This window comes from Meleagris gallopavo, chromosome 23, assembly GCF_000146605.3.
Source record: "Meleagris gallopavo isolate NT-WF06-2002-E0010 breed Aviagen turkey brand Nicholas breeding stock chromosome 23, Turkey_5.1, whole genome shotgun sequence".
Classification (NCBI taxonomy): domain Eukaryota; kingdom Metazoa; phylum Chordata; class Aves; order Galliformes; family Phasianidae; genus Meleagris; species Meleagris gallopavo.
This window is the reverse complement of record NC_015033.2, coordinates 4,714,513-4,742,396: the sequence shown is the minus strand read 5'-3', so window position 1 is coordinate 4,742,396 and position 27,884 is coordinate 4,714,513. Positions and strand designations below refer to the sequence as shown.

At 52.2% G+C, this 27,884-nt stretch overlaps 1 protein-coding gene across 1 annotated transcript; it reads left to right on the top strand.

The window, feature by feature from the left end:
* Positions 1–216: 216 nt before the first annotated feature.
* Positions 217–27,512, top strand: EPHA8 (EPH receptor A8). The gene is made up of 16 exons (XM_031556677.1): positions 217–276; positions 5,926–6,589; positions 13,109–13,264; positions 13,768–14,103; positions 16,639–16,763; positions 16,926–17,088; positions 17,443–17,539; positions 17,971–18,038; positions 18,593–18,718; positions 19,460–19,645; positions 20,420–20,481; positions 20,759–20,968; positions 22,331–22,480; positions 23,590–23,780; positions 24,051–24,206; positions 25,310–27,512. The coding sequence occupies exons 1-16, from the start codon at positions 235–237 to the stop codon at positions 25,422–25,424; spliced, it is 2,847 nt and encodes a 948-aa protein (XP_031412537.1). The 5' UTR covers positions 217–234; the 3' UTR covers positions 25,425–27,512.
* The last annotated feature ends 372 nt before the right edge of the window (positions 27,513–27,884 follow it).

Here is a 27,884-nt window from a genome sequence, read left to right as displayed (position 1 = left end):
GTGGCCACAGCCCAACTCTGCTGCATACCAGCAGCTCTGGGGAGCAGCATTTCTTGCCACTGAACTGAGCTACAGCCAGACAGGTCCCTGTCACTTACTGGAAGTGTCCCACGATGGGTGAATCAGGAGGGGTCAGTTGTGGTGCTTTGTTTCCCTGCTCTCAGTGTAGAGCCAGCTTTCTAACACAGCATTTTATTCTTGTGTCTTCCAGTGAACTTGCTTGACACGTCAACGATGCCAGGGGACTGGGGTTGGCTGACCTATCCCTCACATGGGGTAAGTATGCAGCAGCTGCTGAGGGATGCAGCATGGGTGGACCAGGCTGTTGTGACCAGGCCCTGAGCTCTGAGATTATTCACACCTCCCAGGGAACTCGAGAGATGGGTTGCCCTGTGAAGTGTTTTGGTCACTGCTGTGCTGGGACAGCGTCTGGATTTTCCTCCAAAATGACCAGAAAGAACTGAGGGGTTTGTAATTGGAGGAGTTTGATGTAGGAGCTGAACAAACAGGGCAGGGGAGAACCCACTGCAGCTGAATTCTTATGGGGTATAAATGTGCAGCCCAATGAGGAGGGGTTTGGGGCCATCAACCCCATCCTCCCCACATGCTCCCTTTGCTCCCATTTCCATGGCCAGGTTTTCCTGCTGCAGCAGCTTTCTGCAAACTGTAAATGTCAGTTTCAGATGGCAGTGACCTGGCTGTAAGGACTTTTTCCATTTATTGAGTGAGCAGAAACAATTCTATAAATACAGGCAGAACCAACTGCGAGGCACGGCGTGGCATCCTGCATACACAGAACGTGCCAAGTCGGGGTGCTTTACCCAGCTTGTGCTGCTGCATTGGTTTTTCATGTCCACTCTTTTTTATCCCCTCTCTGAACTAAATGGTGCTAATCTTTTCAATTCCACCTCCTACAGAAATCTTCCCAGGCCCCTAATCATTTTCATTGATCTGTTGCCTGAGACTTTCAGTCCTTGTGCTGTCTGTTTGAGAAGGAGTGATCAGAACTGTGAGTTCATAATAGGAACAGGGATGAGATTTATATCAGATATTATCATACATGTAAATATATTAAATCATTAACTCAGCTCTAATTTTAGCAGTTACAATGATGACTGGTGTAGAAATATAATAGATACAAGCCCTAGGTAAGTCATGGGGTAACACCCCTCTCCACTTACCCCATGCTTTTGCCCAACTCATGGCCTTACAATGGAGAAGGGAACCATGCAGCTCTGTGAAAACTGATTTGAATACCACCAAGGAGGATGCCTGGGTTTTGATGTGACATTCTTGCACTAATAATTTTCTATGTCTTTTTCCAGCTGGATGGAAGAATTTAGTCTCAGAAAGAGTGGGGATACACTGGCACAGGACCAGGGAGGTGGTGGGGTCACCATCCTTGGAGGTGTTCAAGGAAAGTGTAAATGGTAGATGTGGTACTCAGGGACGTGGCTCAGTGGGCAATATTGGTGGTAGGTGGACGGTTGGACTGGATGATCTTAGAGATCTTTTTCAGACTTGATGATTTTATAATTCTGAGTTTTAATGGCTCATCTGAACACCTATCTGGACTTATTCTTTCTCCATGGACTACTGCATTGCATCATCCTGAAAGAGCATCTCATTTCTTTACTCTCCTGGAGTTCTCCAACTCCAAGTGCTTTTTTTTGGGTAGTAACTTTGCACTTGGTACCAATGGCCATCACCACAAATGGAGGCAGGAGGTGGATGACCCATAACTTTGTAGCTTGTGCCCGCCTGGATCCAAACCTGGCGTCTGGGAAAGGGCTGGATGCCTGATGGTGTGGGACCCCTCTTGCTTTGGGGTTTCCCCACAGTGTCTCTGCTCTGTCCAGATGTGCATCCTTTGCTGTATCCTCCTGCCGAGGGATGGCATCACTGGCCCTAACCCTGACTGAAGGCACCCTTGTGTTTGTTTTACCCCCTTCTCCATTCCCCTTCCCTGTGTGAGCCACGGGCCGCCACATGAAATCATAGAGAGGTGGGGTGGGAAGAGACCTTAAGAACCTTACAGGAATGCTTTTCCTCTCTGGGTTTGCCTTGGCCAAGCAGGGTGGAGGAGCAGGGGGCTGAGAGCCCTTGGTGCAGCAGAGGGTCAGCGGCACTGCTGGCCCCAGGGAGTACCAAGCCATCAGGGAGCCATGCGTGGCCTGTTTTGACATTTCTCTTGCCAGATAATCGTCTGAGGGGTAATTGGCTGTAATAGCTGCTCAGGGGTTTAATTGCGTCCCCCCCCTCACCTCCACCCCAAGACACGTGCAGTAAGCAGAAGGGTCACCGGGAGCATCCCCATCCTGCAGGCTGCAGCTCCTCTCAATTATGCCTTCAAAGGGCTCCCAGGAGCTCTGCAGCCCGCTCCGTCCCCAGAACAATTCCCTTCGCATTGAAAATTAGACTCTTATCACTGCTGTCAAAGAGGCTGCCTCTGCCCTCCCGTGCCTCCGGTATGCCAACACTTTCCAGCAAAGTGCCCCAGTGCCCCAGTGCCCTTCTCTCCCCTCTCCTTGCCTGGCACGTGACCTGCCGGATCAGAGGGATCCTGATCGGCCTCTTTGCAAATTGCTTTTCTACTGACTAATTAAAATGCTGATGAGATAAGTCAACATATTATTAATAATTATTGTATCGTCTACTTTGATTTACAAAGTCAAACAGGAAATGATTTTGTTCAGGCACAGGATATCTAAAGAGCTTGAGAGATGCCTTGCAAAAGCGAATTATAATGGGAGAACCTCGAGCACTGGGGAAAGGCCCCCACACTGCCCCTTGACCCCGCAGTTCCACCCCACAGCCCTCCCCAGACGTGAGCTCCGTGCTGTGCCTTTGCTCTGAGCTCACCCTGCTCAAACCATGCATATGCACCTGACATTCCAACAGCATGTGGGGTCCCAGCTGCCTCCTTGGAACTCTACAAGACATTGGCACTGTCATCTACCCATGGCCTCCTCTCCTTACTCACTTTGGTGTCCTTGTGTCGTTTCCATGTGTAACTCTTCCAACCCAGAGCCTTTCTTCCAGCATGTTACAGCTGTGATGAAACCCATTTTCTATAAAAAAGGAAAGTGTAGGTGTAGAACGTTGCAAGGCAAAGATTTAAGCTAGTAATTGAGATAAAAGCTCATCTCCTAGTGCTTGTTCAGTGAGAGCTGTGTTATTGCTAATTCCCCAGAGGCTGGTCACTACCAGGAGTTAATCACCAGCAGTGAAGCTCAGAGTAGTTAGCTGCCAAACAAATCCCTCCTCAGCCATAGCAGTGACTGATTTCAGGGGATTATCTCCATTAACGCCCCCCATCTAATGATTTATAGCTGCAATAACGTCCTTCTCTATTTTCTCTCCCAGTGACAGCAGTGTGAGGGCCTTGGTAGCTCCTGGTAAACGCTGCAGCTCAGAGCTTGCTTTGGGATGAAGGGAAGAGCTAGAAGTCCTGGTGGCAGCAAAAGGTTTGCAGTGCCAAGAGGACTCTACAACCCTCCCCAAAGCCTTTCCAGGGCCATGAGGGCGTTGTCCCTTGGACTCCATGGCCAACACATCAGCACTGTGGGGTGGCAAGAGGCTGAATCCCCCTTTGGAAATGCAGTCCCTCCTTGCTTGTGCCCCTCCACTTCTCCTCCTCCTCACTCTGCCGCGTCGCAGAGGCCCTGGGAGACTTCTAAGTCCTTGCTCAGCCGCCCAGATATCTACTGTTTGCATCTTTTCCCTTTCATAATCTGGCAATTTTTTTTTTTTTTTATATAACTCGTGTTGACTTTAATTTAAACTATTAGGCAAGCCCCTGCATACAGATGTGGTTGCATCCCCCCCCCAGCACACACACATACGTGTGCTCACCACGTTAATTATGATGTCCTCATTTCCGTCTCGCTGGGGGATCTTATCTCAGAGATGGGGCTGGGCTAAGCTTCCTTTAAGAAAAGACGTTTCAAACTGGCAGCTGCTGGGAAAATGTGCCTGTGGCATCTGAGCCACTGGTGTACGTGGCCCAGCCTTCCTCTGCGTGTTTCCTCTGCTGGCAGAGCACTTCCCTGTGCCAGTGGTGTAGGCACGGTGCTCCAGTCCAGCTCAGACTGGGATCCCTCATGGTTCCATCTCCAGCAGCAAACTGCACGACACACCATAGCAGTGAGCTGGGTGAAAAGAAACATGAGAAGGTTCAACGAGGGTGAGTGTAGAGTCTTACACCTGAGGAAGAAAACCTGCATGTAGCAGTGCAGTGGGTTGTGCTGCTGGAAAGCAGCTCTGTGGAGAAGGTATGGGTGTCCTGGTGGCCAAGAAAGTCAATGGTGTTTTGGTTGAGCGACAGTTGACCAGCGGTTGACCAACAGTTGAGCAAAAGGGTGGCCGTATGAGCCAGCAGTGTGTCCTGGTGGCCAAGAAGGCCAATGGTGTCCTGGTTCACCAATGATTGACCAACAGTTGACCAACAGGGTGACCGCAAGCCAGCAGTATGCCCTGGTGGCCAATGATATCCTGGGGTGCATCGCACAGAGTGTGGTCAGCGGGGTGAAGGAGGTTCTCCTCCCCTCTGCTCTGCCCTGGGGAGGCCACATCCAGAGCACTGGGCCCAGTGCTGGGCTGCACAGTTCAAGATAGACACAGAACTGCTGGGGAGAGTCCAGCAGAGGGCTACGGAGACTATTAAGGCCTGGAGTACACAGTAACCTCTTCTTATACTGCAGGCACTGCTGGAGTGCTCCGGGCAGCACTGTGTTTGCCAAGGGGAGCCAGCTGTGCAATGCAGGGAGCACCCTGCTGCTGCTCCCAGCAACACCTCGCATGCCTCCTCCCCTGCATGGTTCTGCCTCATTTCTCGGGGGACTCAGCAGGGAAAAGAAAGGAAACAGATGTTGTGTTAATTTGTGCTCTATTAATTGTGACGAGGACTTCCACACCCTCCACGGTGCTGCGGCGCGTGCACACATCAGTGTGGGAGAGGGGCCATGACAGGGTGGGGGTCATTTCTGGGTGAAATTCAGGCCCAGCATTTCTGAACAAACGTTGAAATGGGCATTTCTGGAATGTAGGAGGTGATTTTTTGAAACGAACCAGAAATGCTTTTTTCTCCCGGCAGTGGCTTGACTTTCACAGCCTTTGCCAGCATATTCCCTCTGAATGAGCTTTTGTTGAAGTCCACACCTGGTGCTGATGCCTTTTCCAGGCTGCTTTGAGCCTGTAGAAGGGAGAAGTGGAGTTTTCTCTTAAAGATGAGATGCTGGGGGTGTTCTGAAGATGTACATCGCTGAAGTGGCTGCTCTGATCACCCCTAGCACTTGCAGAAGGCACCAGAAGGCCATCTCCGTGGGAGATACAGGTCAAGGCGGTTCAATGAGGAAGGACTTTTCTATTTGGGAAAGGAGAAAGGAGCAGTCTTCTTTAAAGATGTTGCATGATGTACTTGTGCTGGGAAGGACTTGGGCTGAAGAGGTGGTGGGAAGCCCCCAGAGAAGGGAAGGTCTGTGGATCCTGGTGAGGGCTTGTGGAGGTGGAGAGGGAGATGTGAGGCAAGAACGAGCACCCAGAAGGGTCCAGTAGCCCCCCAAACCTTCACTCAACCAACTGAGCTTATCTGTATCCACAGTCTCAGCACTTCTTTTCATGTCTTCTCAATCAGAACTGCTTAACATCCTTCCCTGGGTGGCACAAATGCCCCTGTTCACTTCCAGCTCACCCAGTGACTCCTCAAACCATCCTTCCATCACTGTCCTGCTTGCTGCCACCTGCTTTTCCCCACCCTTCCATCCCCAAACTCATCCTGCTGCCACTGCTACATTGCTGTAGACTGCTGGGTTCCCAATGCCCCTCTCCTGCCTTTCAGCCTGGGAGAAAGGCTGTTCTGAGTGCCCTGTTACTTGTTGGAAGTTTGGTGCATCTGGGTTGACCTGTTTTCTCTCTGTCCCACAGTGGGATTCCATCAATGAAATGGATGAGTTTTTCAGCCCTATCCACACCTACCAGGTCTGTAACGTCATGACCCCCAACCAGAACAACTGGCTACGAACCAACTGGGTTCAGAGGGACGGTGCCCGGCGGGTCTACGCCGAGATCAAATTCACACTGCGGGACTGTAACAGCATGCCGGGTGTGCTGGGCACCTGCAAGGAGACTTTCAACCTCTACTACCTGGAGTCTGACCGTGATCTGGGTACCAGCACCCGTGAGAGCCAGTTTATGAAGATTGACACCATTGCGGCCGATGAGAGCTTCACCAATGTGGATCTGGGGGTCAGGCGCCTGAAACTGAACACAGAAGTTAGGGGTGTGGGGCCCTTGAGCAAGAGGGGTTTCTACTTGGCCTTCCAGGACATAGGTGCTTGCATCGCCATTGTTTCAGTGCGGGTGTACTACAAGAAGTGCCCGGCAATGGTGAGGAATTTGGCATCCTTCTCCGAGGCTGTGACTGGGGCAGACTCATCCTCCTTGGTGGAAGTGCGGGGAGAGTGTGTGGGCCATTCAGAGGAGAGGGACACCCCCAAAATGTACTGCAGTGCAGAGGGAGAATGGCTGGTGCCCATCGGGAAGTGCGTGTGCAGTGCTGGCTACGAAGAGCAGCGGGATTCCTGCATGGGTGAGTCCTGCTTCTTGACAGCAGTGCCTGGAAGGTGATGAGGGATGGCTGGGGGGAGCTCTTGGCCTCTTGTGGAAAGAGCTGGGGACAAAAACTTGGAAAGGCAACCTCTGTTGAGACCAAGAGGTGCCCCGGCCTTTGGTTGGTGCTTCCCAAAAGGGTCGTTGATGCCAATGGCAAGCTCCTTGAGAGCTCGTGTGAGGCTGGCTCTTGGTGCATAGGGTACGGTTTTGGGATTGAGGCTAGATAGGGGGTGGGGGCTGCCCTGGCTGCAGTGAGAAAAGGACACCACCCCAGCCCCATGCCTGTAGCAACTGTGCTGCAAAGAAAAGCACGCATGACCTCTCCAAAATGCCCCAACGCGCTCACTTCCCTTCGGCAGGCGGTTTGAAAGCAAAAAGAAAGACACAGAGCTTTGTGAAACAAGGTTATCACGTCCATCCATCACCCCTCTCCGGGGCTGCCGCACAGCCCTCCCATCCTGGGGTGCAGGAGCCATCCCCGGGGTCCTCCATGCTGCAGGGCAGGCTGCAGGCTGCCAACTGTACAAACTGTGATAAGGAAGCGGGGTGACCACAGCCGCAGAGCACCGGGCACTGCTGCTGGCAAGGGGCCACGTGTGTACAGAGCTCGGCGCACCGGGCTCCCGGTGAGAGCCCTCGGCACGGGTTTGTTTGCTCTCGGTTTCTTCATCAGGGATGTTTAGGGGAGCAGCGTTACGCCTCTGCAAATAAGAGCAGGGGGCCTTTGTTTGAGTTTCGTGGAAGTGTGAAGTGAAGCATTTGTCTTAGGGAGACTTGGTGCAAGGTTAGGACGTCCTGTGCTTGGCTGGAGCAGATCTGGGTGCCGCAGGGATCGGCACCGGCCCTGGAGACTTCCTGGCTGTGCAGATTGGGAAGGACGGGCAGAATAAATGCTGGCATCCAGAATTCCTCCTCTCTGTGGCTACTGATTTGAAAGTCATCCTGAGACAGGTCTGATAATTCAGAATATGTCTTCCTCTGCTGTGTTAAAGGGTGGGTATGAAGTGTGCTAAGCACGTGCCACCATGGAAAGGGCACAGGCATGGGCCACTGAGTTGACTGTATCCCATCCCCATGGCTACAAGGAGCTGTGAGGTTTGGTTCCAAAGGGCCAAACATCCTCTGTGTATTCCTCCTCAGCAGGCAAAGCATGGAGGCTGGGAGCTGAGGGAGGACTTTTTCAGCCCTATCCACTTGTCCAACCCTATCCAATGATGACATACTGGTCATGACCCCCAATCAAAACAACTGGCTATGGACCAGCTGGGTTCAGCAGGATGGTGCTGAGCACAGAGAGTCGAATAGCCCTGCACCAAGTGAATGGGGACAACACTTCCTTCCCAGTATCTCCTTTGGTTCAGGGTCTGGATTACGTACATCTACACACAAAACCAAAATAGATGCAAATCTCTGATCTTAGCTTCTCGTGCTTGACTGGGGCAGAGTTCATTTTTCACAGTGAAAAGTGCCTTTCTGGGATGATTTATAACCCAGGAGGATCTGTCGGGGTTGGAAATTAGCCGTTTTAATTGTCAGATGAACAAAAGCAGGATTCCAGTGGCTGTCGTCCCCACTAATTTTTCATTTTCCATCACTGGGATGAGATGATATAAATCACTCCTTGTGGCCCTAATAATCTTTCTATAAATATCAGGGACATTCTTTTTTTTTTTCTTTTTTTGCTCTTGGGGGAAAAAATTAGAGAGAAGATACTTTGCCTTTATGGCAGTGTTTAAAATGTGATTCCAAATTAATTTCCTTTTGCCTTTCACAGCCAGACGCCTTATTTGTCAAAGCTAAAGATGTTTGAACAGCGGAGGTTTCTCCCCCTCCTCTTTAACATTCATTTTTCTAAAGACCTGCCAGAGTGATGGAAGAGAGCTCAGGAAACCAAACCGTGGCCTGAGCTGTTCACAGCCCTCTAGAGGAGGCAGAAGGCAGAGCCATGGGGCTGGGAAGGATGGAGTGAGACTGGCCACGCGTAGGAAACAGCACATTTCTCTCCCTATCATCCTTCTCCCATCAGTTTTTTCCTTGAGTGCCCCTTTCTTTGACTAGGATGGGATCTCTGACCCTTTGCGTTTATCCTATTTGCAACCCAATCTTTGGTGGGCTCTGTCAGGCTTCACTTCCTTCCAAGGACACCCCAATGATGACACCTCTCTGGGTCTCTGTCGCAGGGCAACAGAACTGTGCCACATATTTGCTTTTCTCCTTCAGCTTCAGTGTTCCAAAAGACTTTGTGCCCCTCCCTCCCCACCATCCACAGGCAGCCTCAGTTTCCTCCTTGAAGTGTCACAGTCCACAGTATCTCTTACACACAGCAAACAGCCACCACTCTGCCTAAATAGCGGAATAAGTGATAGCATAAGTGAAAAGTGTCCGTTCCAGCAATTTACCAGGTAGGAAGACAAGCAGCATAATTCACTGTATTTATATACAGTCGCTGTACCAAGTTGAGATGCATTTCAGTAAGGTCAGTGCAATCGGTGAGCTGCACTAAGGGGGGTTTCAAGGGGAGCACTTCAACACTAGTTTGCTTCTTGGGAGGGAAGACTGTCTCCTTCAACAGCTTCCAACTCTAACCCTATCCCACTACTAACACCACCCTAACCATAACCATAACCGTAACCGTAACCGTAACTGTAACCCTAACCCTAACCCTAACCCTAACCCTAACCCTAACCAAAAAATGAGATGAGAATGGGATAGGAGCAGTTGTCCAGTTGTGCCCTCATGAACAAACCCCTTTGCCACTAGGGGCATGCCCAAAGGAAATGAATCTGGAGGGTCTGGTTGGCAATCTGGGAACCAGTTACTTTTTTTCCAGTTGGTGAAACTTGCACTGATGAGCCAATCAGCAAATTTAATGTACCTTAAACCTTTCTAGTGGGCAACTTTAATCGAGCAATTAAAGCACCACCGCATTGCTAATGAAGAGGAGAAAATACCCAGCTTGGTAATTATGTGCTCATGAGTACAGCTGTGCGTCCATGGGAAGAAAGTCAGTAGGGAAGGATGGTTGCCCTGAGCAGTGGTAGCTCTGAATACATGCAGTGCAAGGGATGCAAGCATCCTTTGAGCAATGCCAGGCAAGGAAATCAAATTAACTCAGTGACTCACAAGATTTCCATTGTTGCTTTGCAAGCTTTGTAAAAATGCAGGCAGGAGCATCTGGCGAGATGATATCACCTTCTGTACATCTCAAGCAAAGTTCCACATCTAGACTGCAAAGATGTGTTGCAGCTATGCGTTGCTTGCAAAGTTTAGCCTGCAGATTAAGAAAAAGTTATTTTCTCAATGGATTATGCAGCCCTACGAGAGGTCATTGCAGAAAGAGCAGGATCTGTACCCTTTAAATTTCCAAGACTAACCTAGGCAGCATGTAGTCTTTTTCTGGTTAGAAACAAGTGGTTCTGGCAGTATTCAAAGACCTTCACCACATTGGGAATGAGTGGAGTTGGTGTGAACTCTTCTTTTCTGCAGAATTTATCCAGGTTTGGGAGTTGTCCCTCTGCACTACCAATGTGCAGGTGCCACTGGGGAGCTCACAACCCAGCAATGTGCTTTGTGCACCAGTGCTTGCAGTAGATTGCACATTGCAACGGTATGTTGGGATCCTCCAATTCCCCACCAGTCTCAGTGTGATCACCCTACATGTGGAAGAGGCTCCTGCTTCCCACAGAGCAGCAGCACCCTGCCAAAAATGTATTCTGCGCTTGGCACGAGGTCCAGATCCCACCCATGTCAACACTTCTGATGCAACACGATGTCTTCTCCCCATTCCTGAAAACAAGATGCATCTGATACCGTGTCCCAAAACGAGGAAGGGAGCCAAAACTGGTGGTGCTCAGCTGTGTGGGGGCTGTGCTGGCCTCTGGGGTGCTTTTCACTTGCATGCTGGCCCCTATTTTAAACCTTAGCCCCACGCATACATCCGTAGCCATAAAGATGTGGTGAGACGTCTCACACACCACCCAAAACTGTGAGCTGGTTCCAGTAGGGGCTGGGATTAAGGTCTTGATGCTGTGTGTCCTTTTTTTTTTTTTTCATGTAGGCATCTTCACTCCCCAAAGCCCTGCAGCAGGGATGCGGGGGTACACCCAGTGCCTTCATCTGCATTCTGCGCCACTCCTTCTGAACAGAGCTCTCTGGGTTTGTTTTTGGTTTGGTGAAAATTGCTGTTTTCTTTTTCTTTTTTTTTTTTTCCAGGAACCTTAAATAGTTCTAAGAGCCTCTGACAAGGCAGTTTTGGAAAGAGATTTTCTTTCTAACTCTAGCATTGGGCCATGGGGCAATGCATAGTATAGAAATTCAGGCAGGTCCCTCCCCAGGCCACCAAATAACTGAGATAGAGCCTGTGCTGTCCTGGGATTAAATGCACAAGTTTTGGAGCAATGAGGCAGATGCCTGATGTGATGGATGCCCCACCCCTGCAGAGGTCAGGCTGGAGGGGCTCTGAGCACTGATGGAGCTGTGGTGTCCCTGTGCATTGCAGGGTGTTGGTCCAGGTGGCCTACAGGGTCCCTTCAACTCAAAGCGTTCAATGATTCTATAATTCTATGTGGCTCTAAATAATATGTTTTGTATCAGTGCCTGTGTCACACTGGAGTAGAGATTGCCAGCATCATGCTGCAGATGGATTTAAAAGAGCTGGGACTTTCAGTGTCAGCTTCTCCTGCAGCCTGGAGGGCACTGGGACTCAATGATGCCCTTATTTCCATCCTTATCTCTTCCCAAAGGATCAGATGCAGGGAAAACCTGGAAAGCTTTGCTGCAGGGAAGGGAACAGGGCTGCCCCAAGGCACCCTCCCAGCCATACCCTGCACAGACCTCATGGGACGGGGACACAGCCCATAGGGTGGGGGCTGTCATTTGTAGCCCTGGTGGTCCCTCTGGGTGTGTGTGGAGCGCGCATCCTGACAGCTCCCCAGGCTGAATAGAGTGCGTCCTGGCTGGTGACTCCCCGACAGGTCCATCTATCATCTCCCCTGCCGTGCCAGATCATTAGCAGATGTTGTCCCATCCCCAGAGGACGGGGAGGGAGGGAAACAAACGGGCTGAACTACAGATGGTTGGCAGAGCCCTACCCACGCTCGCTGCCTCTGAGACAAACCTGCTGCTCTGGGGGCTGCTCGTTTTGCCTGAGATCCTCAGATGCACAGAGAGGGTGTTCATTGCAAAAAACAATTCTTTTTAGAAGAGAAATTCTTACCTTTCTACAGGGCTCCTGGGAGCCCAACCCAAAAGCAACACTGCACCTGGCCATACTGAACCTCATTAGGTTCTCTTGCACCCACTTCTTGAGCCCACCCAGGTCCCTCTGGATGGCATCCCTTCCTTCTGCCGTGTCAACTGCACTGCTCAGCTTGGTGCCATCAGCAAACTGCTGAGGATGCTCTTGATCCCATTGCCTATCTCATTGATAAAGATATTAAAGAGCACTGGTCCCAAGATGGACCCCTGGGGGGTACCACTCATCACCAGCCTCCACCTGGACACACAGCCATCAACCACAGCCCTCTGGCTGCGACCACCCAACCAATTCCTTGTCCACCCTTCAAATCCATATCTCTCCAATTTAGAGATAAGGACCGTGTCATAGGCCTTGCATAAGTCAGTGAGGTGCATGACTTCATCCACAGCACCACCTGCCCCAGCCTCAGCCTCCCCCCAGCCTTCTTGCATGCCTGTAGTGTCCAGGTGCTGAGAGCTTGTGCTGCCCTGGTGCACAAATTCGCTTGCAATTTGTCATTTAGGATAATTTTCCTCCTGGGCGCATCTAAAATAATTGTGAATTATTGCCATAGGTAATTAATGTTTCTTTACAGCATTAAATGCTAAGTGATTACAGTTGGTGCAAATCTGCTGTGTTTCATGTTCCCATCCTTCCTGTCCATATAGCATTCACTCCTCTGCCCCTAATTAAACATTGGTGGGGGGAACCACTCCAGTTCCCCTTTAATCAGGAGTCCCTGACCACTGTTAGCTGCACAGATAGATGTGCCCTGCAAAGACTCATGGCAGAGCTGCTCCAGTCCCCGCACTGTGTCTTGTACAGGGGAGCTCAGAACTGGACCCAGTACTCGAGGTGTGACCTTAGCAGTGCTGACTGGGGAAAGGATCAATGCTCTCCACCAAATCTTCCTTCCTTTGCATCTCTGGCATTCCCACTCTGTGTTCTGATGCCCTTTGGGAGGCAGAGGAGCAGGGATTTAGGAACAAACTCGGTGTTATGTTGCAGAGCAGTGAGGGCTGTGTTACCAAACAAACCTCACCTAGCCTTGCTGTCCCTCTGCAGAGAGCAGGCAGCATGCATGCAAAGTCTCTTTGCTGCGACGTGAAATGAGAGGAGATGTTTTTCCCTTGGAAAAGGAAACTCATGGCTTTGTTATACAAACCAGGGGCATGCAGAGCGCCGTGTGCCTGTGGATGATGCTCTTGGGCACCCTTAGCACACGTACTCCCTCTGACCGCTGCCCCTTCCTCCCAGCAGCATGCCAGCTGGGCTTCTACAAGTCGGACCCTGGGGACCAGCTGTGTGCCAAGTGCCCCCCGCACAGCCATTCGGAGGGCCGGGCAGCCCGTGTGTGCCGCTGTGACAGCAGCTTCTACCGGGCAGTGCAGGACCCCCCCTCGGCCGCCTGCACACGTAAGTACCCCCCAGCATGGCTCTGTGTGTGCTGCCCAGGGGCTGCAGCCTTCCAGCTTCAGCTCTCCTTGTGTTGCAGGGTCAGAACCCTGGGATTCCATAGGGCAAGGCAAGCTTTGTCGTGCCATGGGTGGATGGTGGCACTGGAGCTTGGCACACAGGTTCAGCCCAGTTCTCTGCATTGGGAGCTCAATGTTGTTGAAATGGGCTGAACACATCACAGGAGGATTTGCTTGCTGGAGCTCCAGAGGCGTTTGCATAACACTCGGACATAGGGTTTGGGTTTTGGGTGGTCCTGTTTAGAGCCAGGGGCTGGACTCAGTGATCCTTATGGCCTCCTTTCAGCTTGGGATATCCCATGATTCCACGATTGCTCATCTTCCCAGGAGACATGGGTTCACCATTTCATTTCCACGGCTGTTTCATTTCCCCACCCTGCAGCTTGTTGACACTTCACTTTTGCTCCCATTTTGCACCGTTTTCACCCTCTCCTCCTTTTCCAGGCCCTCCCTCCGCTCCGGTGAACCTGGTCTCCAGCGTTAACGGCACCTCGGTGACACTGGAATGGGGTCCTCCCTTGGACAAGGGGGGACGCAGTGACGTGGTGTACAACGTGCAGTGCCGGCGCTGCGGGGCGGATGCGGGGCAGTGCGAGGCGTGCGGCGGTGGGATCCGCTTCGTCCCCCAGCAGATGAGCCTGGTGCAGGGAGCGCTGACCGTCACCAATCTCCTGGCCCACACCAATTATTCCTTCTGGGTGGAGGCTGTCAATGGGGTGTCGGATCTCAGCGTGGAGGCCAGGAGAGCCGCCGTGGCCAACATCACAACCAACCAGGCAGGTAGGAGGCTTTGGGTTCTTGAAAGGCAGGTCCTGCTTGACCGACTTGATCTCCTTCTATGGCCCACCTGTGACCCACCTGGTGGGTGAGGGAAGGACGGTCTATCTAGACTTTCAGCAAAGCATCTCTCTCTGACTCCCACAGCATTCTCCTGGGGAAGCTGCAGCCCATGGCTGGGACAGGTGCATTCTTTGCTAGGTAAAGAACTGGCTGGATAGTCAGGCCCACAGTGTGGTGGTGAATGTAGTCACACTCAGCTGATGGCCAGTCACAGCGATATTCCCCAGGGGTTGGTACTGGGACCCTTCTTGTTTGATGTCTTTATTGACTGTTTGGATGAGGGAAATGAGTGCACCCTCAGTAAATTTGCAGATGACACCCAGATGGGAGGAGATCTGCCTGGGGGTGGGAAGGCCCTACAGAGGGACCTGGACAGGCTGATCAATGGGCTGAGGCCAGTATGATGAAGTTCATGTTAAGATGGTCAACCCTGATCAAGAAGATCAAGCGCTGTATCCTGCACTTCAGCCACAACAACCCCAGGCAGTGATACAGGTTTGGGGCAGTGACTTAAAATTTGTATGGAAGAAAAGGATATAGGAGTATTGGTCAATGCTCAGCTCAACATGAGCCAGCAGTGTGTGCCCAGGTGACCAAGAAGGTTGATGGCATTCTGGCTTGTGTCAGAAATACCGCAGCCAGTGGGAACAGGAGGTGATCATCCCTCTGTACTCAGCTCTGTGAGGCTGCACCTCTGTGCTGTGTGCAGTGTTGGGTCCCTCACTACAAGAAAGGCATCAAGACCCTGGAGTGTGTTCCAAGAAGGGAATGGAGCTGTGAGGGGTCTGGAGCACAGTGCTATGGGGAGCAGCTGAAGGAGCTCCCCATATGGGACCCATCCCCAGATGGGTCAGTCTGGAGAAGAAGAGGCTCGGTGGAGACCTCACTGCTCCCTACAACTCCTGAAAGGAGGTTGTGGTGAGGTGGGATCAGCCTCTGCTCCCAAGTAACAGCAATAGGAGAGAGGTAATGGCCTCTAGTTGCAGTAGGGGATGTTCAGGTTGGATATTAGGAACAACTCATTCTCAGAAAGAGTGGCTGACACTGGCAGAGGGAGGTGGTGGGGTCACTGTCCCCGGAGGTTTTTAAGGACAGGGTGGATGTGGCACTGAGGGACGTGATCAATGGGCACTAATGGTGGAAGGTGGATGGTTGGACTGGATGATCTTAGAACCCTTTTCCAACCTTAATGATTCTATGATTTTCCTGTGTGGATGATGTGCTCCTACCGTGGCGACACGAGGAGGACTCTCTGTTCCCTTTGCTGCTGGAGGTAAGTTTGAGGAGTAGGGACACACTGAGGACAAGCTGTCATGGCAGCTCTCAATTTTCTCTGCTTTTTTGTGTCCTTTGTCATCTCCCTCTCCCTCCACATCAGCTGGTGGTGGAGGATCCCTTTCTGCAGGAGGCGAGGAGCACGGAGAGCACTTGTTTATTGACAGGAACACAAAGCGGAGCATGAATCTTCCAGGTTGCTCCTTGCAGCCTTCTGTCCCATCCCGAAGGGGCAGGCAGCAGTTCATGCTCTGCTCTGAGCTCACAGCAGTGCCACCCCCTGGCAAATGATGGCAGTGGTTATAGGGAAAAGTGCACATCTCATCTTTGCAAACCATATCATCACGGAATGGTTTGAGTGGAAGGGACCCTTAAAGGCCATCAGGTCCAACCCCCCTCCAATGAGCAGGGACACCCACAGCTCCATCAGCACTCAGAGCTCTCCGGCCTGACCTTGGGTGCCTGCAGGGATGGGGATCCACCACCTCTCTGGGCAACCTGTGCCAGTGCCTCACCACACTTACTGTAACAAACGTCTTCCTTATATCCAATCTCCTCCTGCTGGCAGGAGAAACTCAGGGAACCCCTGAGTTAGCTCATGGTTGGCAGGAGAGCAAGGACCTGTTGTTACCAGTGTCTGCTCCTAGCACTTCTTTATCCCTGTGCTGAGCCCACCTGGAGACAAGCACTGCCAACCTGATGCCTTACAGGAGCTGCTCTCAATGAGCTCTTCTCCCAGACTGTCTCTATATCTGGGACTGCCCCAACCCAAAGGTAACATCTTGCACTTGTCCTTGTTGAGTCCCATTCCATTTGCACGGGCCCACTTCTCAAGCTTGAATGACATCTCTTCATTCTGTCATAGCAAGCACAGCACTCAGATTTCTGCTCAGAAGAGCCAGCCTGAAGACAAGCCAGAATTCACTACTGCCATTCAAGCTCCCGTTGTGTTTCCAGGACCCAGGTGCCCCATTGCTGTGTCCCAGAGCTGCCACTCTTTTACCCATGGGAAGCCTGCTCATTCCATAGGAAATAATTTGAGACAAATGCAGCAAAAACAAGCCCATATATAAACCTATCCTGCACAGCCCCCAGCTCCACGTGGCTTTAATTAAAGCAGAAATGTGTTTTAAACTATTTCAGAGGGTTCTGTGTTCCGTCATTCCCCTCTGCCCTAACCCCATGCCTCTGCATCCCCAGCCCCATCGCAGGTGGTGGCCGTCCGCCATGAGAGCACGGGTCAGAACAGTGTCACCTTGCTGTGGCAGGAGCCAGACCAGCCCAACGGCATCATCCTGGAGTATGAGATCAAGTACTATGAGAAGGTAAAACTGAGCTTGTGGCTACAAATCTCTCCCAGCGTGGCAGTGGGGACAGGGCTTGGTTTCAGCCTCAATTGCTGCAATCAGACTATTTTGGAAGGCTTTGTTCTCTTCCTATGGCTGCTGTGCTGATGCAGCAAGGTTTTTGATGTTGATTTTCCACAGGACAAGGAAATGCAGAGCTATTCCACCCTGAAATCCAAGGGCACCGCTGCCACCATCTCTGGGCTCAAGCCTGCCACCCGATACATCTTCCAGGTTCGGGCCCGAACCTCTGCAGGATGTGGGAGGTTCAGCCAGACTGTGGAGGTGGAAACAGGGAAGCCAGGTGAGTGTGTGTGGTTTCCCTACAGACAGTGGGCCCTGTATGCTGGGAGACCCCCAGAATGGGCTTTGGATGGGTGATGGTGCTTTATTACTGAAGGCAGTGATGGTGCAGTGGCACAGGGAGGTGGTGGGGTCACTGTCCCTAGAGGTGCTCAAGGGATGTGGAGATGTGGCACTGAAGGACATGGTTAGTGGGAATGGTGGGGGTGGGTTGGGGTTGAGCTGCATGATCTTAGTCATCTTTTCCAGCTGGAATGATTCTATGATTCTATGACCCTGGTAGGGTAGGGGAATTTCTGGGCTCAGCAGATCTTTCCCCATTCCAGCTCACTTCCTCCTTCCCTATTTCTTCCAGTCTCCCTCCGCTATGACACGATGACCATTGTCTGGATCTGCTTGACACTCATCACTGGCCTCGTTGCCTTGCTGGTGGTTCTAATCTGCAAGAAGAGGTGAGTGTTTTCTGGAGGTTGCTGAAGTTTGTCACCAAGTGTGACGGGAGGGACGAGAGAGCTTGGGCACATCTCTCTATCAGTTTTGGCTTGAGCAGTTGTGGGTCAGGATTGAACAAGAAACCAATAGAGTCATCCTGCCTCTACCTTCCCCAGGGCAGAACCAGCATCTACAGCTTTCCCTCTAGACTGTGATATGACAATGGGGTTGTCCAGTCTGGAGGAGAGGAGGGCAAGAGGTGAGCTCAGTGCTCTCTGCAACTGTTAGAGGGGGAAAATGGAGAGAGAAGTGCTGTGCTGTTCTCTCTGATGATGGGATGTTGGCAAATCCTTACTCTAGCTCCAGGCCTGGCTTGTGCTGCTTTCTACCTAGCCTTCAGGCTGCTGGTGGGAGCCAGGAGCACCCTCTGACCCTTGTGTCCCTATGGCAGGCACTGTGGGTACAGCAAGGCGTTCCAGGACTCCGATGAGGAGAAGATGCATTATCAGAATGGGCAAGGTAGGGCCCTCCCTGCTTCTGCTCCCAGATTGTGCAGGACTTCAGTTTTCTGGGCAGGAACGTGTACTATATTCCCCGGCACTGCTGTGGTTTCCATGGGGAAGGATGTTGACCACTGCCATCACAGGTGGAGGGGTGGAGTGGCTGCACATTGTGAGATGCGGCTGTGGAAGGTTCATCACTTGAGCAACCTGATCTGGTGGGGGGCAACCAGCCCATGGCAATGGGGTTGGAATGGAGTGGGCTTCAAGGTCCCTTCCAACCCAACCATTCTGTGATTCTGTGATTCAGCATCAGGCCAGAAGAGTGAAAATTTCACCACAGACCCACATGAGGAGTTGTTAGGGGTGAGGACTGTATGGAGGAGATTGGGGTGGCCAGGTCCTGGACTGCTCCAAAGACACCGTCCTGCCAAGGAGTGCTGTGGGGGTTCCCTTGGTGTTACCCAAAGAGTCCTGCTCCTGCCCATCCGTATCCCAGCTCCTGGCTGCCCAACCCCATAGCAGGGCTGTGTGGAAGAGCTGGTTTCTTCTCTCCCCTCTGAAACCTGACAGTGAAGTTCCCTGAGTCAAAGTTCTACGTGGATCCCCACACGTATGAAGACCCCTGCCAAGCTGTGCATGAGTTCACCCGTGAAATTGAGGCTTCCCGGATCAAGATTGAGAAGGTCATTGGGTCTGGTGAGTCCCCAGTCTGGGTTGAGCTGGGCTGGATGATCTTGAAGGTCTTTTTCAACCTAAATAATTCCATTCTATCGTGTTTCCCTGAGCAATTTGCTTTCTGAGGCATCTGTTACAATGCTCCATAAGGGCTTCATCTGCTCCTTGTTTCTCTGGGACCAGAATCATGGAGAGGATGGTTTTTTAGTGCATGAAATAAACTCCTCCGCATCAGCCAGGCACAGGTGGGAGCTGCTCAGCTGGTGTGGCACTGACAGCTCTGGCTGACACTGGCAGATGGCTTGGCTTGTCCTGCGTGGGTGCCCAAACACAACTACCCTGCTCAGTGTGAGCAACTGGGGTGATGAGATGCAAGAAAATTGCAGGCAAAATGGTAAATGTTCAGAACAAAATAGATTTTTGCCTAGGAACAGGGGCTTGCAGGGTGGCACAGGGAAGCACAGGAAGACAACACTAGAGCTTCACCAGCACTGAGAGGCTCCAAGGGCTGGAGTGTGCTGCAGGGACACAGGGCAGTTTCTGGTGCTGGAGGGTCGGTGCAAGGAGCTGGGGAGTGCCCCATGCCAGGGAGCTGGTGGAGTCACCACTCCTGGAGATGTTCATGGGATGTGGAGATGGGGCACTGAGGGATGTGGTCAGTGGGCATGGTGGGGGTGGGTTGGGATTGGACTGGATGATCTTAGTGGTCTTTTTCCATCCTTACTGACTCTGTGCCTTCACTTTGCGTTGCCTTGCCATCAGGGGAATCTGGAGAGGTGTGCTACGGTCGCCTGAAGCTGCCAGGGAAGAGGGAAATCCCCGTGGCCATCAAGGCTCTGAAGGCAGGCTACACTGAGAAGCAGAGGCGTGACTTCCTAAGCGAAGCCAGCATCATGGCACAGTTCGACCACCCCAATGTCATCCACTTGGAAGGGGTGGTGACCAGGAGTAGGTTGCACATGGGGAGGGGCAAGAGGTGGGAGTCAGAGACCAATGTGGGTGCTGTTCTAGCTACTGGTTTGTCAGCTATGTGGTCCCCTGCAGCCCATCTCTACTGCTCACGCAGCAGGGAGAGATCCCTTCTTGACATGCTTCTTGCCAGAAAGCTTCTCTCCTGATTGACATTCCCCATTAACATCTTCAGAGGGAGACAGTCTGTTCCCAGCTGCTTTCCTCCTTCCCCTTTGAACTCCATTAGAGAAATGAACCGCTTGTTGGCTGCATCCCAGACCTCTGGGTCGTAGGGAGGGGGCTTAATGAGATTAATTGAGATTGCCCCCGTGTCTTCTGCTACAGGACAGCCCTTCCACATGGCCGTTCCCCACCTTGCTGTGCAACGCTCCCCGGTGCCCCAGGTCAGAGCTGTTGGATCAGGAGAAGTCCTACCCATGAGCGTTTCTTTTAAAAGCTGCCTGTATAGAATAGTAATTTGAAGCCTTCCTTCAAAAAGGCACATTGGGATGCAGAGCATTATGTTAATGGCATGCAAATTTCAATGGGCTGACCCAGCCACTTCAATAACACCTGGAGGGAGGGTTAAGTGTCAAGGTTTTGGCCACATCTCCACTGGGGTTCTGGCCACATCTCCATCGTTGTGCCCTCCACTGTGTGGGGCTGCAGGAGATCCCCAGGCCTGCATTAGCATTGCTCCCAGTAAAAGCATAGCACTGGGCTTCTTGGAGGAAGGTGACTTGTTAACTTGACCTCCTTTGTCTTCTGCAGGCAAATTGGTCATGATTGTTACTGAGTACATGGAGAACGGCTCACTAGACACCTTTCTCAGGGTAAGAAGCTCTCATATTTGTATTCATTGAACTCCTCTGGTCCTCTGGGCTGCAAGACAGAAGATGAGGTTGGGTCACACTCCTCAGCCCCATGGCCATCATGGGTCCTGCACAAGGGCAGTAGGCTCTGTGCATCACCTCTTCAGTAACTCCACGCAGCAGCACCGATGCAGGGCACCTGCCCAAGGGAAGAGTGGGCAGTGGGCCTGGGGGCCAGGAGAGAGGCTCAAGAAATAGAGAAAAACGCAAATGAACTCCGATTTATTTCCTTCTCTAGAAGCACGACGGGCAGTTCACCATCATCCAGCTGGTGGGCATGTTGCGCGGCATCGGAGCAGGCATGAGGTACCTGTCTGACCTGGGCTACGTGCACCGGGACCTGGCTGCCCGCAACATCCTGGTCAACAGCAACCTGGTCTGCAAAGTGTCCGACTTCGGCCTCTCCCGCATCCTTGAGGATGACCCAGACGCTGCCTACACCACCACGGTATGGTGGTTGCCCCAGGCAGGTGAAGTTAGACACTTGTGTCAGGATAGGCAGTGCAGGAAAGGAAAAAGTCAGCTCTTCGCTGTTATTTGGACACGAACCCAAAGTGCTTCTGGCTTTTAACATGAGAATGCTCCTCCTTTATGCTTCTCCACTGTTCAAGAAACGTGTAGATGTGGTACTTAGGGACGTGGTGTAGTGGCAATATTGGTGGTAGGTGGATGGTTGGACTTTTAATGTAGGACATGTTTATCCATGAATCTATTGTAAGATTCTCTGGCCAATCTAATGGCTCTGGAGCTTGATATGCTCCTCTACCAGAGGTCGTAAGAGGAGAAGTGAAATATAGTGAGGGAATGTGTCCTTTTTGCTTTTTCCTGGCAATGGCATAAATCAGTGTGCTCCCAAAGCACTCCTCTGGCTGGACAAATGTTCTCAATGTGGGTCAGTTCGCAAAAGCAGCTGAGGAGTCTGAGCATCACTTTTCAGGAAAGGAAGTAGAGAAACAAACAGAGCCTCAGGTTTGTTTGGGGTAACCCATGGCATGAACCATGAGTATGCAGTGATAAGGTCACAAGCATAAACTTTCTGACACAGCCTCATTCAGAATATCCTTAATATAAGGATGCTTTCTTCTTCATAAACTTGTGTAGGAAGGTATCCCATCACAAAGGGATACCTTTGTCACCTTCAATCCCCATCAAGGAATGTGACAGAGCAGGTAGAACAAAGTTGGGGGGAGGCAATTCTCACTCTAGACACGGACCTCTGAAAGGGGGTACACACTGAGTCTGCCTCAGCTGCCCTGGAAAACCACCCTGCATTCCCTGCACCACAGCTTTTCTTTTCATGTTGCCAGCAACCACATTTCTGGCTTAAACGTATTCTTAGCCCATTTATTGCTGTTTTTTGTTAGCACAGTCAGCCTTTAATTCAACAAGTTGTCCTCTTCAGCACTTGCCTGCCAAACAGTAACAGGCAGGGAGCACACAACACAACTCCCCTTGTTTGCTGCACTGAACTAGCCAGGCTCTCTGCCTTTGCCCAGAGTTAGTTCAGTGTTCTTGTGCAGTGGTAGCCCTTGGCTCCAGCTCACCACTGTGGTAATGGTGCCAGGAGAGGTTCAGGTTGGATATTGAGAAAATTTATTCTCAGAGAGAGTAGCGATGCGCTGGCACAGCTGCCCAGGGGGGTGGTGGAGTCACTGTCCCTGGAGGTGATCAAGAAACGTGGAGATGTGGCACTGAGGGATGTGGTCAGTGGGCAATAGTGGTGATAGATGCACGGTTGGACTGGAAGACCTCAGAGGTCTTTCCAACCTTAGATGAGTGTGCAAAATGATGCACTTGCCTCTTGTTTCAGGGGGGCAAGATCCCCATTCGCTGGACAGCTCCAGAGGCCATCGCGTACCGCAAGTTCTCCTCCGCCAGCGATGTGTGGAGTTACGGCATCGTCATGTGGGAGGTGCTGGCCTACGGCGAGCGTCCCTACTGGAACATGACCAACAGGGATGTGAGTGGGCTCGGGGCAGCACGGCAGCACATTGCCTCTCCTGCCCCATCCCAAGCCAGCCTAGCAGGGTGCTGAGGAAAAGGGAGAGCGGCCCCTACCTCTCCTCACATCCCTTCTGGGCAGTGTGCAATGTGCCTGTCCCCTGCGTGGTGACATCAATGTGACTTTGTTTTGCTCTGCACAGCGGGTCCTGGCTCTGCCTGGCTGTGCACATCCCCATCCCTGCCTAACCCTAACCCTACCCCTAACCTTAACCCTAACCTGAACCTGAACTCTTCCCGTAACCCCATCCCTAATCCTAACCCCAACCTGAACCTTAACCCTAATCCTACCCCTAACCCAAACCCAAACCTAAATCCCAACCAGAACCTGAATGCTAACTGCTCCATATCAGCCAACACGTTGTGCCACCTTACCATTCCCTGCTAGAGCTCAGGGTCCCATGGTCCCTAGACACTCACCTGCCAGTTCCTCCCATGCTGGCATCCATCCCTCCCTCTGCCCACAGGTTGTTCCCAAGAAACCCAAACCTGTGTCACGTTTGGTTTTTGTCTCTGTAGAACCATAGGGCTCCTTGTGTTACATAAGGAAACTATACATCTGCCTGCTTTCTCCCTGCCCTCGAGTCCTGAGTGTCCCCTCTCTCCTTAGTGCTTTTCTTATCTTAGAAAGTAGCTTTGGTGACGGAGCCACAGGGACTTACGCAGCATCCTCTGCGCATTCCTTTGAGCAGAGTTCTTGCAGCCTTGCTGAGCAGTGGCAAGCTCCGTTTGTAGAACAACTGAATGTGAATGAAGCTCTTGTGACTTATCTGCTGGAGGCAAGCTGTGATATTTTAGGCCTGCTGGACCACTTAATCAATCTGCTGTCATAGCAGTGATTTCTTGTATGTGTGTGGCATCCAGCCTGCTTCCAGCTCTCTGCAGATGCTGCACACAGCTCACTGGCAATAAACTTGTCATTCAGCATGAATCTGGTGTGCACCCCGCTATTTCCCCTTCTGACAGCCTTAAGAGCCCATGCGCCAGTGCTTCCCTGCGGACAGCAGTTTAGGGTGCTTGGATATGGGCAGGAGAGCAGCTCCCCTATAGCGTGTGGCTTCCTTTCAGGTCATTAACTCAGTGGAGGAAGGCTACCGCCTGCCGGCCCCGATGGGCTGCCCCACAGCCCTGCACCAGCTGATGTTGGACTGCTGGCAGAAGGACCGAAGCGAGAGGCCTCGCTTCTCCCAGATCGTTGGCATTCTGGACAAACTCATCCGCAACCCCGACAACCTGAAGTGCACTGCCACCGTGAACCGGTAAGGGCTCCCTGCGTGCTGCAGGGATACAAGGGAAATGTTGTATGCATGTGGTGAGGCACTGGCACAAGTTGCTCAGAGAGGTGATGGATCCCCATCCCTGCAGACACCCAAGGTCAGGCCAGAGGGGCTCTGAGCACTGATGAGCTGTGGGTGTCCCTGTGCATTGCGGGGGAGTTGGACCAGATGGCCTTTAAGGGTCGGTTCCAACTCAAACCATTGTGCAATCTCCACTCAATCTCCAGGGCTGACCCCTTTGTCCTGCTCCAGGTTCACCCAGACACCCTTCAACAGGACTCTCCTTGACTTCTCCTCCTGCCTGACAGTGGAGGACTGGCTGGAATCCATCCGGCTGGGGCACTACCGGGACAACTTTGCCATGGCAGGGTACTCCTCCCTGGGCATGGTGATGAGCATGAACATTGAGTGAGTACCAAGAAGCAGACAGCACTGATGGGGCTTCCCCAACCTCTGCCTTAGCTTGCTTGACCTTGCTAGTCCTTGAAGAGGAGGATGCCACTCCTCAGGAAATTGAGATTGCTCTGTACCAGGATGCTCTGGAAATCCTCTGCCAAGTGAATACAGACCCTCCCCTGCCTCTTTCTCTCTTATCTCACTCCCATCAGGGAGAAATCAGAAAGTAAGAAGCTATAGGGTGCTTCAGGCATCACCACGTTCCACGTTGCTGGTCCCAGCGGTCTTGTCTGCTTGGAAACTTGACGGAACAGAGACAGAAATTGCTCCCTAGTGACCGAGTCTGGACAAAGGAGGGCTGAAGAAGGCCTATTCCACCATCTGTTCTCCTTCTTCTGTTGCTCAAGCATCCCTCCAGAAGTTCTCTGGGGTAGCTGTTGCCATAAGTGGTATCAGAAGGGATGGCAACTATAGCTCCTCCCACCCTAGGCTTACGTTCCCCATCTTTTGCTGTTAGCTTTCATATCTCTGAGTATGAAGCAATCTTTTCTACCTCTGAGGAGAGTTGCTCCCTGTCAGAAGGTGTGAGGCAGCCAGGCATTAACTATTGTGAGTCAGAAAGGATGTGATGCTGCATGCATTGGCTGGGCTGGGACAGGCAAAGCAGGAACCGGTGAAAGGGGACATGGAGAGATGCAGGCAGAGGGCTGTCGTGCATTGATTGGGGGCTGTAGTTGGGGCCTTTGCTGTGGCATTGAGCTGATATGGATCCTTGTTTCTCACACACGTCAGGGAAGCTTTTGAGCACACAGACTCATCATCCGTCTGTCTTTCCAACCAGGTTATTTGAGGGTATCTCACTAAAACTGAGTCCAATTTCAGGGCATCAATCTCGTCACCCACCAGGCTGTCAGGAGCAATGGCCCTTGCTCCTGCTCCCCCAAGGCTGTCAGGAGGCTGTGCCATGGGGAATGACAGCCTCTCCGTCTCTGGGCAGGATGCCCGTGGCCCTTGGAGGAGAAACAGGCGAGAGGTCCCAGGGAGTGCGTGCAGTCAGGAGTTGTGTCTCTATGGGGCCAGCCTATGGGTTTTCTGACAGTGTCCTTCTTCTCCAGGGATGTTCGGAGTCTGGGCATCACCATGATGGGCCACCAGAAGAAGATCTTGAGCAGCATCCAAGCCATGCGCTCCCAGCTGCTGAACACAAACGGCCCCAGGAGGCACCTCTGAACACCAGCTCTGCAGACCCACACCATACATTCCTTAACACTTACTTTGGCACAGGGGCAGCGGGGGGGGTGAATGAGAAAGGGGCACCAGACCAGGATCTGGAACTCCTCCAGCATCTCTTTGATTTGGGCTTCGGTGGAAATATGGCTTTCCAAGTACCTTGACAATCCTGCTGCCTCCTTCCCCCATCTGAAGCCAAGAGGGAGGAGTAGCAAACAAAACAGCAATACCAGGACCTACAGGACTGAGCTTGTCATAGGCCACAGCTCCTTTGGATTTGATAAGAGGGGAGTCTGTTGGATCTCTGAACTGAGGAGGGTCCCACAGACTGCCACACAGCAGAGGCAACCCTGCTCCCAGTACCTCACAGTGCTCTAGCCTGGAACAGCCTGCAAGTGACTTCATGGGCACCTCCACTAAGCCCAGGAGAGCAGGGGACAGAGTGCCAGCCTGCAGCACTAGGGACTGCTGGCAGTGCTAGGGGCTGCTGGCAGGCTCCCCATGCTCTCTGCACCTGGGGAACGAGGGGGCCAGGGTTTTCTACCTGGATCCTCAGAAGCCCCATGTCCTGCAGGAGTCTCCACCTCTTGAACACACCAGCACTGCTCCTGTTTGGACACAGCACAAGCGTCCCAGGGCAGCCTGGGCATGTTTTCTAGGGCCACACGCTCAGGTTTCTCCCCTGGCAGAACTGCCATCTCCTGTCCTTTGGTCTCCCCCAGCTGCACCACAGCACAGTGGGAGAATTTGCTCCCACCTCACGTCACTGGGGCCGGAGAGACTTCTACCAAACTTTGTTCTTATATCGCCCTAGAGGAACCCAAGAGCTGCCAGATTATCATACTGTCAGCCTACATCTGGGGCTGCTGTGTTATCTGCAGAGTGTGGATCCTGAGCAATATTTCCAGCTGCAGTCACGCAGTCCATGTCACACGAAGCTGGCAGGATCTCCAGCACTACCCAACTGGTGAGCCCAATGATGGGTGGCTGACCTTTCCTCCTCATCTCTTCTCCATCCTCCATAGGAACATCTCTTCTGGCAAGCTTGTCTGGCATGGAGCAGTGGCTTCTGGAGACATGCAGAACTGTTCAAGAGGTTGAGATGGATGCAGTGGTGCGGAGGTGCCAGGAGGGTGAGCAGGCTGTGGGCTGGGAAGGCTATTCCTGGTTGTAAATACAATTTTATATGGGTTTGGGGACTGTTATACTGAAATCTAATGTCAAGTACACAACATTTTCTCAAAGCACAGAAGCCTCAAAAGTGGGGCTGAACTCACTGCAAAAAACAACTGCTGGGAGCACGGCTGGGGAGGGGAGCAGTGCTGGAGGGGACGCACTGTGGGACCCACAGCATCTTGTCTGTAGCACTTGCACAGTAAATCCAGCATCACTCCAGTAAAAGTGCTGGTGGGATCTGGCCCAGCGTGTTTCTCTCAGTGCTACTTGGGCACAAGGTGGGTGGGGGGAGGGTTAAAGCCATTTCCCAGCTGCAATAATCCTGGCTGAACTGGCCCTGCTGGGGCTAGCTCAGCTTTCAATCCTGGGCACTTACATCCTGATGAATTCTCTGACTGTGGCGGGCACTTTACTTCTTCCTATGGAAGCTCTTTGTAACGGGGGACAGATGCAATGTGTAGTTTAATTTGTATTGCACCTTATGTCCTGCTCTCAAACCTGCCACGCATCCACCCTGCAGTCAGTGTAATGACGGAGCTCAGCCCGAGCCCTGCAACACGGGGCTGTCCATGTCCTCTCTTCCCAAGGATGGGATTCCCTGGTGGGTCAGTCTGTCATGGACAAACTGCCCTTGTACCCAGGGACAGCAAAGGACAGGCCCATGCCTTTGGGGTCATGGACCCCATGGCCTTGGGGTTTGACGATGATGAGGGCTGCAGGCTCTGAGTCTGGAGCTACCAGATGGCCCCTTTCAAGGTGGCTCATGGGTCAGACCCTTCGGCACGGTGGGGTTGGGCAGTTCCTGCCCCACGGCCCGAAGACGCACAGACAGTGGCTGGGGGGGGATGGTGGGACAGGGTTTACCTTTTATATTCAGACTGTGCACCTCCTCCTGAACAATAAAACTCCTTCTTCCCATGGGCCATCTCCTCGCCTGTTCTTGTTCCTGTGCTGCACAAAGCTGCTTCGCATCTTGTTGAAAGCATGGGGACCCGTAGGGATGATCCATCATGCACACAAGGTCCAGCACTTGGATGTCCACCTCCTTCCCTGCTCCAGAAATACCTCATAGTTGAAGGATACATCCCTATGGAGCAGGAGAATCTTTGGGATGAGCCCACGTGCGCAGTGAATGTCCAGAACTTTGACTGTGGTCTCCCTGATTGGGCTTCACTGGAAAAGCCTCCTCTAAAGCACCACATCAGTGCTGCATAGGGCAGGAGGTCATGCAGGCACAGCAGATCATGCAGGCAGATGCTCCTCCGAAGCACCACAGCTGCTTTC